We start from the raw sequence: 13,380 nt of genomic DNA on the forward strand, positions 1-13,380 counted from the left end.
CAATCCATCGTAAACCGACTGTTCTGTGAATGATATGATATTGTGGAACAGTTCGCTCGATACCGCTGACGTTTTAGCTGCCGCTTTGGTTGGCATACTGATACCAGTTTCTGCGGGAATACCGACGATCTCGGTTGATGTCAGATCAACAAGGGCTGATACACCGGTGATAGCCTTTCTTGTTGTTTTATTCTTGGATGATTCAGTTGGCAAGTTGGCGCTAGCACCAGTGAAGCCATCCGTTACATTTGCTTGTGTATCAGATTCAGAGATATTGGAAACCAATTCAATTCGGAATCCTTCCGTTGTAGAAGTTGCAAAGTTTGGTGCACTTTCGGATGAAAAAGTGCGATCAGTGGTTTCATGTTGTTGGTCATTAGTAGCCGCGATCGGTCGGTGGATCACTCTATCGGCGATTGGTTTAATCGAACTAGACACTGCAAAACGCGAGACTGGCGCGAAAGTGGTCGAAAGGGCTTCCTGCAGTCTGTCGCTCCGAGGTGAAACAGTCCCTTGATTGGTCTTATACGGAAGTACCGTGCTCGTGTCGTAATCACTAGGAACTTCAGTAAGGTTCATCTCAGTCACCGAAATACTACTGCCTGGAAATGTCAAATTGTTTCTGCTGTGCGGACCATATGTTGTTACTAGACCTGTAGTTTTTAGAAGGACGTCGTTGATCGAGACCTCAGCCTCTGTGACTTGTGGAGTCTGGGTTATCCGGGTGTCAACACGGCGCCTCACTGAGTGACCAGAATTTACTGATATTGTGGACACTGAATTATCTGACAGATCACGTGGACCTACTCGCTCACCTGACCCCACACTTTTTGGTGTTTCGCCGTTCAGACGATTAGAATCGCGTTCACGATCCAGTTGGACCGCGATGGTGGCCTTCCAGTCACAAGCTTGTTCCGTTTCGTCGCTCCCAAGAAGACAGTCCGTATACCCATCACATATTAGTTGATGTGATACACATCTGGCGTCCAAAACACACGGGTATGTTTGAGCAGGACATTTGGTCCCTTGAACCCGGGAACATGTTTCTGGTAACTCATCTTCTCCGTTCGGACAATCGTGTTGACCGTCACACATCCAAGCGGAAGGTATACACACCATCGAGTGTGATCTAAGTTCACTCATAAAGCACGCGTCCCACTCAAAGAGACAACCAGTTTTTAGTAAGTGCTGGTGCATGAAAAAAGGGGTGTGATAACTGGGCGCATTGTGTGTCTGACTCAAGAAAGTCAGCACCCTCTCCTCCGTATACTGTTGGGAATCACACACCAATTCATCCTCTCCGTACTGGCAGTCTTTTACTTCGTCGCATAACTGGCTTTGCTGAATGCAGCGTACTTCTGAAATGGTTCCAACAGACCTTGATCGGCAGGCCAACTCTGTGTTTTGCTCAAGGAGAGTGGATATTGGATTGGAACAAGTTTGCAAACCCAAATGGCTTCCTTCCAAAGTAGTAGGTTCCGCATGGACACACGAATGTTGTATCCACACATGCAGTAGATCATCCACGTCCTTGTGTAAATCATCTGAAAGTCTCGGAGACCGAAGTTCAATTTGAACTGGGGTCCCGGCAACGCTCAGTTCTATTTTGTTCTGTACTCCAGTATAAAAAACCGCATCAGAAGGCTCTTCAGACCCCAGGTTTCTTACCACAAGTTGGAAACCCTCTGGTAACTTCAAGTGTTCCATTCTGAGCCGGATAAGTCGTGGCTGTTCACTCCGATGACGGTGTGGAGGACTATATGGGCTCCCGTGCATCAAGCCATGGGAAGATGAGTAGCCCGGAGATAGCAGCCAACCTTTGACTATTGGAGTGGATAAGGCCGGGGCCAAATATTCGATCACCCCATGACATTGGGACACGATTTCATTATATTCCAAGGCTGGTCTGCTAAGAACTGTGTGGCGCTGACCGACAAACGGCAGAATGAATAGAACAAAATTTTTAACGGATACAGCACACATTTGAAAATGCACGATAGAATCGGTCCTGTAAAGAGCGATGAAGTGAATGAGCCAACAACACAACTAGTCAAACAAATCAGACGAGACAGGTCGATTTAATTCCTCGTGATTCTATTCGATCTGTTAAATAAGCGAGTAATGGTTTAAAATAAAAGTCACATGCACACTCGGATGTCAAAATATAGTGTCTTTGCCTCCCCCCGCTAAAAGCGTTCTTCAAGATCAGGAAAGCCAGCTGGGTGCATGACTTTCAAAGCTAGATATTGGTGATGACAGATTTATAAACAAAGTTGTAAAGCAAACGAGCGCAGATCATGAGGATTTTCCAAAAAAAAGGTTCCCCGTTTTTTCATAGCAACCCTAGTTTCACGTTGAAAAGCCACCCGAATCGCACAGTTTACTCCTCTTAACATTGTTGACTTCTGCGACATCGATCATGGGCTATCGAAAGGTTTCCATCAACCTTATGGGTAGCCTTTTACGTCTATAAAACTGGAGGTTGCTTCAAGAGCAGTGCACTATTGAAATTAACTTTGAGACAGAATTATATTTTTCGGCTTTATCTGATTTTTTATAATTGTAAAAGAACGTTCGGCTATATCTTCTTTTCGATGCCTGTCATACCACCCGAAGGAAGCACAAGGGCTGGGAAAATGCCAGGTTGCCCTAGCCTAAACATGGTAAGTCGAGGGCTAGAGGTCGGTTTCGAACCACAGACCTTGCGGTCAGTAAATTCGCGCTCTAACCACCGACTGTCATCTCATCTGTTTTATAATTGTTCCCATCATTTCCCCGTAATCCAACTACACAACCTGTACAGGGGAATTAGGAGAACGCTGCGCCATTAGATTGTAACAAGCACCTGAGAGACCACTCCCTAGGAAGGTGAAATATAATGCTCTTCATCAGTCAGGAGCATCCCCATAGAGACCAACAACTGAGGACGAGGGAGCGAGTGAGAACTACTCGGGAGTGATGTAACAAATCAAGTAGTCAAGCAACCACAGATTTTCGAGAGTAGCGGAAAATTCAATTCGTCCCTTCAACCCAAACATGCGACAATCATGACCACCAGAGTTTCATCCGCTACAATACATCACTTGTCAAATGGAAACTTAAGAGTTAGGGTTGTCTATATTACAGCTAGCTGATAAGTGAGTTTCTCAATCCAAGTATCGACTTTGGTTTACATGCCTGAATTTGCGCCAACGCGTTTAACATCTAGGATTTGGGCGAGATGACCCAAGTGGTTAGAGCGCGACTTTCCTAACCAGAAGGTCCGCGGTTCGAATCCGACCTCCGCCTCTCGACTTCCCCTGTCTAGGATTGGGCAACCTGGCAGCGTCCCAGCCCTCATGCTTCCTTCGTGTGGCATGGCAGCTAGGCACCGAAAGGGTGCTGAAGCTGAACGATTTTTTTCTAGGATTTACAATCCACCAAGTCATTACACGGGGATTTCAATTGAAGAATGTGTCCAGCACCAGAAGCTGTGTTCATCAGGTGATGCATATGAAACACTATTTTGCCCGAGAGTATTGTTTTCCGTGCTTGATTCTTGGTGGCTGAAACAGAGTTGTCTTCAGTCTTTGACTTGGCAAAGGGGTGTGAAAGAAATCACGATATGTCTCGGTGCGACTCACTTTCCAGGATGGGAACCGCATGATCCCCGGTGTGCCTTTTCGGTGAGGCTTCACGATATGGCTGCAAATCATTATCAGTGCGTTTTCGTTTTCAGTTTCCATTCAGATCATTTGAGTGAATATTCGGATGTATAGACACCTCAAAAAGTCGCTTCCTGTTACGGTTTTATTCTTTTCTTTCGCCATAGGGCTTTTAAGGACATAACTGTTGTGCGAAAGTGGAGCATTCGTTTTGAACGTCGATGCTTTGTTGTCAATAATGATGACGGTGATGATCAATAACATTTTATAATTGGTTCCGCGTTGATGTAGCCTTTTATCGTCAAATTTTAGGTACTTCTTTGTTCAAATTGCCAGTCTTTTCTGAGGCGTTCCTCCAAAATACTTCACCTTGCTCATCTTACCTTTGGAATTTCCTTTTCCCCGTTTTCTGACCAAACTACTTGTTTTAAGCACCTTGATTGTCATTAGCTGTCAGTGGCATCCGACACGCTGAGCAGCCTGAGACGATACGATCTATCTGAAGTGTGTAGTGAGGCAAACTAAACGTATTTTTGTATGGCTAATTGTTGTCTCCGAAAGATTGAAGTTTCAGAAAACTGTGTGAGAGGGCCCTGGGTTAACCGGTAGCTAATTTAAATGAGTTTAGGCCTGTTCTTTTTTGACCGTCCAACTCATTTTTGTGTTCCTGGCTGATCTTCAAATGAACAAGCGTTTGCAATGAACTGATCGTGTGAGCGACCGGTTTTATTTGGTTTCATCTTTGGAGATAAGAAATTTAAGAAAAGACACTCCCAACTTGAGAGTGACTGCGTTCAAACAAGAAACAGCAGAAACCACACCTTTTTGGTGTTTTCATGCAGTTTTCCTGAGTCTCGGTTGCGCAATTGCTTATCTAACTGGGCCAGAAAGTCTATTTGTGTCTAACATTCGAATAAATGTCTTCGAACGTTTAGTAATCACCTTGCCGATGAAAATCAACCAGAATTTTATTGGTTTCATTTTTGAAAACTCTAGGACGTCTACACTGTAGCCGATTAGGGTGTTCTAAAAGTCACAGTTGATATCACATCTTTTTAGTGTCTGTGCAAAAGCGGTAAAATAATTCAAATTTGTGGCCGGAATGAATAAGGTCGCACACTGATTGGGAAAGTCAGGGAAGTCATTTAGATCAACGTGCTTTCCTGCCTTGTGCATACCATGGTCAACTTAGTTTTAGTCTCTAAAAAATGTACTGGCAACACAAAAAAGATCGCAATAAATGGCTGAGTATTAACGGACAAAATTACACCTGACTTTGCTCTTAAGGATATACACGAAGACAAAGTGTAAAAAAGTCGATATTGGTGAACTGTCTGATCAATTGCTGTCGATTAGGAAACACCGGATTTAGAACTGTTTGTACTCGACGATTGTTGTGTTGATATATCCCGTCTGGCATGCCATTGTACTGCTTTGTGTCTGGAGTTGGTTAGTTTTAACCTTTGGTGCGTGGCCCAACCAGCGCAGTCGAACTATCGATTTTTGGTTTGCTTGCCCACTCACTGCTATTGTCTAACGATGAACTCTACCACAAATCAGATGAATGCACTCGAACTATTCTGTGATTGGCTTTCCGATATGCAACTGAAATGCATGAGCACGCATCGCTTTCCTGTCGATCGGAACATGCGGCCCACTAACAGAGTGGAGATCGACCATAATTGTCACGTGAGTTTTAGTAAGGAACTCGAAGGGTGGTTGAGCGTGAACAATATTAAGCCGTCGAACTCGGACTAACGTGCAAACCACGCGAGTTGCGCTAGAATGGTTGACTACTCACTCTCAGTGAACACCTCGAGTCCTTTCCAAAGTTCCTCTAGACACACTGGTCCAGCACCAACACCATCTTTTGGTCCGAAACGTTTTACATCGAAAAGTTCCTTTTCGAGATCACGAGCCAATGATTCAGACTGCCTGAGAAGCCCTGAGTGCAGTCGGTTGCTTCAAAGCAGACCACCCAACGCTCCAAGACCATCGCTCCAGATAACCGATGACAATGTCCTGTTTGCCAACACCAAACAGCTGGGTCAACATTGTTTATTACGTAAATCCATGGTTAGTCAAATGAACCGAGAGTCACTCACACAATCACTACTCAATGATTCCCACAACTGTACTGAGGATAACGTACAAGATCTACATAACTCCCTACCTAAAACATCCACTCCATTCGTAAAGAAGAGTGCAAAATTCAATCTCAAGAACGAACTGTTGAACTCCGCTCTTATTGGAGCTCCAAGATTGGCTTTGAATCTTTCGGTTTTGAGTAACTCCAGTGACAATTCTGATCAAGGTGCAGTGGATCAATGTGGGATCGACAGCGATTCTAAATCTTGCAACAAACTAGAGAAATTTGATCAAGTACTCCACAGCCCACCAACCAGTAGGTCATCACCCATACAAACCAGTGTGTTTGTTCAGAAAACGGACCGTTGTGCACCACCAGACGAAGAAGTCAGTCAACAGCAAGACGATTTGAGTTTCAACCAGTTCCGATGCCGAATTTGCCTGGATGAGGGTGAGCTTGAAGGTCCGTTAATGTCACCGTGTCGTTGTAAGGGTACCGTTGGTTTGGTACATCGCAACTGCCTTCAGCGATGGTTATACGAATCTGGTAAGGTCAAGTGTGAATTATGTGGTTATGAGTATATCATGACACCGTCAAGGAGGCGATCGCTCCCGACCTTCACACGCCCGCGAAGCTACACCAGACTGGACTTATTCTGTGCCTGGATTAGGTCGAATACAACTCGGCGTCATCTACTGGCCGACATTATATGTCTTGTGCTTCTAACACCTAGCACTTACATAGGTGTGTATTTTTGCATCGTCGGAGCTATGGGTTTCGCCATGGAGAATCCCTTTGCTTGGCAGGCCGTTGGTTTGTGGTTGCTTGCAATCTTGCTAATAATTTTGTTGACTTCTTGGATGATTTTGGCTATAAGACACCATTTGAGTACATTTCAGCGACATATGTTCTACCAGCGTGAGCGGGAACGTCTAGAAAACGAACGATTTGCTGCTCTTCCACGCTGGCGTTTTTCAATCCAGCCACGCCCACGCGGGTCTTCTCTATTCTTGCGTTCCTCTACTGAACGAGAAGCAACAGGGGAATTGGGGACGTTTATGTCCTCTGAATCAGGCGCTGCGACCCCAATTTCCAGTCTGCACTGTTCAAACCCTCATGGTGAATTGGAAGTTCAAGCTCACATTATTCCCCAAGTTTCTTCCGAGCACTCTGGTCCAATCACTCCAAAGCTGGTGGTTTCCGTTGCTTTGTCCACAGTGCCTGAGGTCACTGAGGAGTATACGCACCCTTCCACAGAGCACGGATCTCCAAACATGGTATGATAATATTTTGAAATTTCATAATATTTGTTGTAACTAATAACTATTTTATTCTGCTTATTCAGTCACTCATGTGGGTCCAGAAGTAACCCGCTAAGGTATGAATATAAAGCGCTGTGATAAATGAATCACTTCGAAAACGCCAAGGAGAATAGCATTGTTTCGGAATGAATCCATTTCACAAAACCCTCTCTGTTGCAGTTAATGTAAAATGGTATAAAACGGAACTAAACAATAACGTGACCAATCAATACAACTGCAGCAGCCTGAGTAATTCTCAGGTTTTTCTGAACGCGCAAAACAGGCCTGAATCGATTAACTGATACTGAATCGATAATGAGTGGACGACAGCTGCGTACAGCAACCTGGAAAGATGAAAAAACTTTAACTTCAGGTCCCGTCTTGACTGAATATCTCGTCGATATCCATGCATATTTAAGCACGATTGACCGACAAGGTACGGGATCTAGCGATGTGTGGATCTCCGCAACTGTAGGTAAACTGGCAAATGCATTGGCTTTTTGGTAAACCTGACGTCGGAATTTCGATTCATCAGAGTAGCATGACCCTTATTTATGCTTTACCGGTCAGCAGTGCCGCGGTGTATGTTTGTTACAGGGCCACTCAAACTGAGTGGAACATTGATCACCAGTTTAGGAGGTTTCTGTTTGAACGGACTTCCTCGGTACCGTAAATCTTACCTCTTTATCGCTCATTCTGAGATGCTATTCAATGAAACGGCCAGGACAGTTCTATAACTCCATTATATGTTTTAGCGTTTCAGCTTCCTCAGCACACTTTTCTGGAGTAGTAATTAGTCTGTTTGTGTGGGATAGTATCTGAACCAATGCAGCTCTGGCCTGCACTGAATAGAAACCTGTAAATCTGAGGTACTGTCTGGCCCAGGTAGATGTTCAGTAGACGCAGCGAGATATATTACCGTAAGCATTCCTGGAACATAGGCTGAACCAAGGCAAGTTTGTGCTTTACGGGACAGAAACTAAGCAAATAAAGACACTACCCAGCCCAGGTATGGTTTCGGTAGATGCGTCAAGATGTTTAACTGTCTGTATTCCTCACTGGTTGAATCACAAGGCTGAATTTTGAAATCGCGCCCAAGTGACTGTACTCAGTTATACTACTTAGCATAGAACTAGTAATCACCTCGGACCATAACAAAATAAATGAAGGATTCCGAGGAATACACTCATTTGCAAATCTATTTGGTTTTCACGAGACACGCAACTGAATCTCTTCTTTATGATAGTCTGCGACTGAATGTGCTGCACAAAGGTCGCTTCATGATTCAGTTGGCACGATATTCAAGAGATCGCAGTATATTTTCATATAGGAAACTACTCGAGGACTGCACCGACCTGATGGGCGAAACCGGTCGTGGGCTGTCGAAGAGTTTTCAGCAACCTTGTGAAAACGAAGGATTCACTTTGGTTTCCCTTGAACGCAGTGTTACCACGTCGTGGGCTGTCGAAGAGTTTTCAGCAACCTTGTGAGTAGTTTCCTCTATGAAAACGAAGGATTCGTTTTGGTTTCCCTTGAGTGCAGTGTCACCATCATATCGACCTGTGAATAAGTGCTCTGTTCCACAATTGCCTAATTTGTTTTTCGGGTAGAAAATACGGCTGATGCAAAGTCGGGAATCGGGCTTATTTGTACAGCTCGCAAATGTAAAAAATCTATCAAACACTGCGTTATCTCTAAAAGCATTAACACAAAAGGCAAGTAATCTGTTATATTTATTGCTGTTCACAGCGGAACCTGGGACGTCTTTTCGGGGACTCATTCAGTTGAAGAATATCATAAAAGTGTGATTCACAAGGCTATGGCGTCTTAATTGTCAACATGTGTGCTCCCATTAAAGCGCCTGAGTGATTTTTTGACGAAGGGAATTTTTTAAAATTTAACCTCGGCTAATTGCGTTGGAACTACATTGTATGAATCAATGGTCAATCATTTATTTCACCGTCTTTTCGGATTTTCCCTTTAACCTCAGAGTAATCTTGAGGTGTGCCTTAAAATTTTTATGGCCTTCTGTCTGCAACACTACATGCAGAAGTAGAAGCACTGAAAAGAGACAGACGGGGAGTAAAAAAGATATCTGTTTGAAATTATCATCCAGTATATCATATAACGTTAATTAGGGCAAGCGAACAGTGTTCAGACAGTTTAACGACTTCATGTGATCGTATTCAAGAAGCGTTCAACCAACAGTCCCTGTAGTACAAGGATTGTCTTTTCTTGGGCCATTTGTTAGTCAACATGCTATCAGGTTGGCAGCTAAGCACTATTCTCGACTTATACATGCTAGCCTGAGCTTCCGGACGGATTGCTTCTGCATTTAAAAAACCGGATCGATCGGACGCATTATGATGACCTCAGCTTTTGCCAAGATTCGTAATCATAGAATGCTCAGGTCGTACAGAATAGACGAACATGAAAGCTTAATTCGGGTGGGTCGAATGATGCGTTCACAGGATGTTCACTCACCGAAAATAGGGTGATCACAAACTCCCTCAAAAAGCCTTCTCAAGGTGTAGACAATGTTTGAAAAATTTACCAAACACTAGAATGAGTAAGCGCACACATACTTGTACCTGTATGAAACATCTTATCCATGAGATGTTGGATCGTTATGGGCTGGCTGGTAAATTTTACGGTGTGGGAAGTCAAACTCGTAACCCGCAAGAGGTAACCATAACCGTCTTTGAATGCCAGTCCGACAGACATCGTTCTGTTCTTCACTGCCTCGTGTAGGTTCATGTCGATGAAACTGTTGGGGTAACCTTTCTATTTAAGAATACCCTTCAGAAATCCATGCCCAACTTCGGGATTGCCTGGTGAGCCGTCTTGTTCTTGTAACGTCGAATGAGCACGGCGCAGACGTTGATATTCTGGTTGGCTCTGGTCAGCTTATGATGAAAACACCGCGAAGGATATCCGTCTAGGAATGATGTGGTGTTCTTGTTCTCTAGTCTTACATGGTCAAATTGAAGGAAACCACCACGCGTTTGACATCCGTTCATGAGGGTCCTTCAATAGAGATGTCATCAACATATTTGCAATAAAAGTCTCATTGACCAAGGATTTTTGTATCACGGTGCGTCGCGATTGGGCTATGAATTTGTCATCGTGTGGTCGACCAATGGGTGAAGAGAGCGATCCCATTGCTACACCCCCTGTCACTCTGTTTACCGTTAAACAGGAATTGGACGTTCAAATTCCATCTTCCATACAATTATTTTAGCTTACCAACATGAATCCCAATATCCTTGTTATTCTCACAAAGATAATCCGGGGAAATCCAAGGAAGAATGAGTCTGGTTTATGTGGAATGAATACTTTTTAAAGATATGTCACGTAGTCGGCAGCTTTCATACGATAGATTGGATCTGCGTATCTATCTTGTCTTCAGACCCCTGTATTCAGCCAACATCACAGTGACCTCATGCGAACTATCTAGTTCTTGTATTCAGGAGGGCAGTTGAACCGCTTGGAAAAACCAATTAACGATCATTGGGGAAAAAGAAACATTCATTCTTTATAAATGGCAAAAACAAGGCAGTAGACATGTGTGCTGGGTGTCAGATACTCGGAAGAAATCGACCGGTCGGTATTCATATTCCATAGCATTCGGCTCGAGAGTTGAGACATTTGTCTTGCTCGTTGTCGCACCAAGCAGAACACGACATAGCGGAACCTAAAATGACCAAAAACGAATGTGTTTGCAGTGCTTTTGCGACTAGTAATTGGTGGTCATTTGAACACTGGCTCTCAGTGAGGACTCATAATGAACACGCGAATGCCGCCTCGTGTTTCAGTTGGCACGATATTCGAGATATCGCAGTATATTTTCATAAAGGAAACTGTTCACAAGGTTGCTGAAAACTCTTCGACAGCCCATGCCCGGTTTTGCTTTTCTTGGGACTCATTCGGTAAACTCAGTCACCGAGTTTCCGTCAACCTTATGATCTACTTGACTGCACCTACTTGATGAGCCCCAAGAAGGGCGAAACCGGTCGTGGGGTGTCGAAGAGTTTTCAGCAACCTTGTGAGTAGTTCCCTTTAGGAACTCTGTTAAGTTTATCAGAGACCTAAGTCTGGCAAGCGTGATAAACATGGTTTTGTAACCGACTGAAGGAACTACGACTGTGATAAACCTCGCGACAATCAATTTTCCGCATGTCCACTGCAGAAACAGCTGGCTGCTACCAGCAAAGTTGCGTTTTCTGGAACCGTACTAAATTCGGCAACTTGTGTGATGCTCAAAGACAATCTCTCTCAAGAACGGTTGGATTATGCTCAGGGTAACTATGGGGTTGTTATACCAATAGTCAGAAACTACTTATGAGCATCCGGTGAGATCAGCCCTTTGTCTATCAGTTTAAAATAGGTGGTTGTTTCACATTAATTCCAGCCAGTCATTTAGAAATGCGGTCAGTCAAGAATCTTACTGACTAGGATTCTTGTTCATGAACGTGACGGGTGTTTAAAGCGCAGTTTCATTTTGGTAAACCTCTCATTATGTCGAACTTTTTCCTGACCTAAAAAACGCCTGGACAGCCGCTCCCGAATTAAATAACATTGCCACTCCAATGATTTTGAACGTTTCATTCATCTCAAACTCACCTATCAGCTCCGGATTGCTGCATTAGAAACTTGACTTCATTAGCCAGCCGGGTACAAAATGAAGCCGCAACTGTCGCGTCGTATTCCTTGGGCAACAACTGAGCACGCATTTTCAACAGAGAGTCCAAACGAGGCTGCATCACCCCTGGTCGGAAGTAGTACTCCGGTTCCAGCTGGTAGGTGGGTGGTCTGATTCGGACAGAAAGTGATGCCGAACTCAGTGTTGCTTTATTTTCGATGGTGGAGGGAGAGCGAACCCAAGAATTATTGGGGGAATTGAGTGGACGGAGGTAGTACGAGACTAGGATTTACTGTAAACAATCACACTTTGTGTTGCGCTAACTTTCTCGAAACAAACGGACGTAGAAAAGACAAAATTTAGACACGACCTCTGAAAACACTCAGCTCTACCTACTGAATATTTACGGAAATTTATCACGCTCATCAATGTTTACGGCTAGATAGACCTGGAATTTTGATTCCCTGATTTAGTGAAACCCACCGTCTAAGATGACTAGTGAACATGGTACTCCAAGCCAAGGACCAAAGTATTCTGTAAATTTAACAGAAGATTCTTTCACAGTGTTTGTTTGGACACTTTTGTTGTAAGTTCACTTTGTTAAACTTACGAAGCTAGAAGGAACGAGTAGAGGAAAAGTAAAAATCGAAGTGCAAATGCTGTTGACAGGGTATGAGATCGAACTTCGAGAGTTGCATCCCTAAAAGAAGTGAGTTTGAACTTTCCAGGATACGACTTAGACACAGACTCCTAAGTCTCTTTAAACAAAAGTCAGTGGTGATTTAGCTACATGTTAATACATATAAAATCAAATATAATCAAATATAATCAATATAAGATTCGCCTCATGTCACAAGGCACCCGATTGAGCATATTAATTCTTCGTTATCCTTTGATGTTCAAGAAGGCCTCACTTGTTTTTTACTGTGACGATGCTCACATCACCAGTATTGATAAGGGGTCTCATCATCGTCACATTTCATTCAAGATGGATAGGTCTTGAAGGTGTGGATTGTCGTTCCAGATGTATCAGGGGTCTCATCATCGTTACATTTCATTCGAGATGGATAGATCTTGAAGGTGTGGATTAGTCGTTCAGAGCCAGATGTATCACATAGGTTTTACGTATGAAGGCTTGATTGAGCAGAAACAACGTGAATTCTCAGTGCACTGCTGATGTGAAATAGTTTCTTCAGTACACCGATGCACTCCCTCTATTTGTTCCTATATGTCCTTGTTTGTTTGAGATGGATATGCCCCCACAGAAAGGTATACAGCAGCCACCTGAAAGGATATGTCTTCTGCTTGCTTCTAATGTTAAAAAATGTGAAAAAATTAAGGGTATCTGTTACGAAAGCTGACCTACAGTCTGATTATGGATTCAGCAGACCGAGAATCTTGCTCGGTTTTCAGATCTTCCAATCCACAGAAATGTGCTCAGTAAGCGGTCGCGTCATTTCGTTGAAGGCGACAGACATAGCTTTTTCTCCGGAGTAATGGAAATGTGACAGGTAAGTGCAGATATGCAGCTCAGTGTAGGGGTTGGGTGGGGACAACACACCCTTACGACTTATTCAGGCAATCAGTGATTCCTGATGCATCCGGTCGTTATAGAATTGCATACGAGTCGAGCATCAACGAGCGAAATGCCTCCTTAGCGGTGAGTGTCCGCGAATAGACCTAAATAACGAAGCCAACCCAAGC

General features: G+C 43.8%; 3 protein-coding genes across 3 annotated transcripts in view; 2 read left to right on the forward strand and 1 right to left on the reverse strand.

Annotated features, from left to right (window-relative positions):
• T265_01685 (hypothetical protein) overlaps positions 1-2,007 on the reverse strand; it is a gene marked incomplete at both ends in the record, with an annotated part of 9,546 nt that extends 7,539 nt beyond the window's left edge. The window contains one exon of the mRNA XM_009165751.1: positions 99-2,007. Coding sequence (XP_009164015.1) covers positions 99-1,983 — 1,885 coding nt within the window. The remainder of the gene's footprint in view (positions 1-98) is intronic.
• A 3,422-nt stretch (positions 2,008-5,429) lies between these two features.
• T265_01686 (hypothetical protein) lies at positions 5,430-7,016 on the forward strand (the record flags this gene model as incomplete). The annotated part of the gene is made up of 1 exon (XM_009165752.1): positions 5,430-7,016. One exon carries the CDS (start codon positions 5,430-5,432, stop codon positions 7,014-7,016), a length of 1,587 nt encoding a protein of 528 aa, XP_009164016.1.
• Positions 7,017-8,197: 1,181 nt separating this feature from the next.
• The window catches only part of T265_01688 (hypothetical protein), a gene marked incomplete at both ends in the record, with an annotated part of 39,189 nt that continues 34,006 nt past the window's right edge, over positions 8,198-13,380 (forward strand). Inside the window, 2 exons of the mRNA XM_009165754.1 lie at positions 8,198-8,520; positions 11,169-11,335. Of these exons, the coding sequence (XP_009164018.1) occupies positions 8,198-8,520; positions 11,169-11,335 (490 nt within the window). The remainder of the gene's footprint in view (positions 8,521-11,168; positions 11,336-13,380) is intronic.

Source organism: Opisthorchis viverrini, assembly GCF_000715545.1.
Source record: "Opisthorchis viverrini unplaced genomic scaffold opera_v5_18, whole genome shotgun sequence".
NCBI classification, from domain to species: Eukaryota; Metazoa; Platyhelminthes; class Trematoda; order Opisthorchiida; family Opisthorchiidae; genus Opisthorchis; species Opisthorchis viverrini.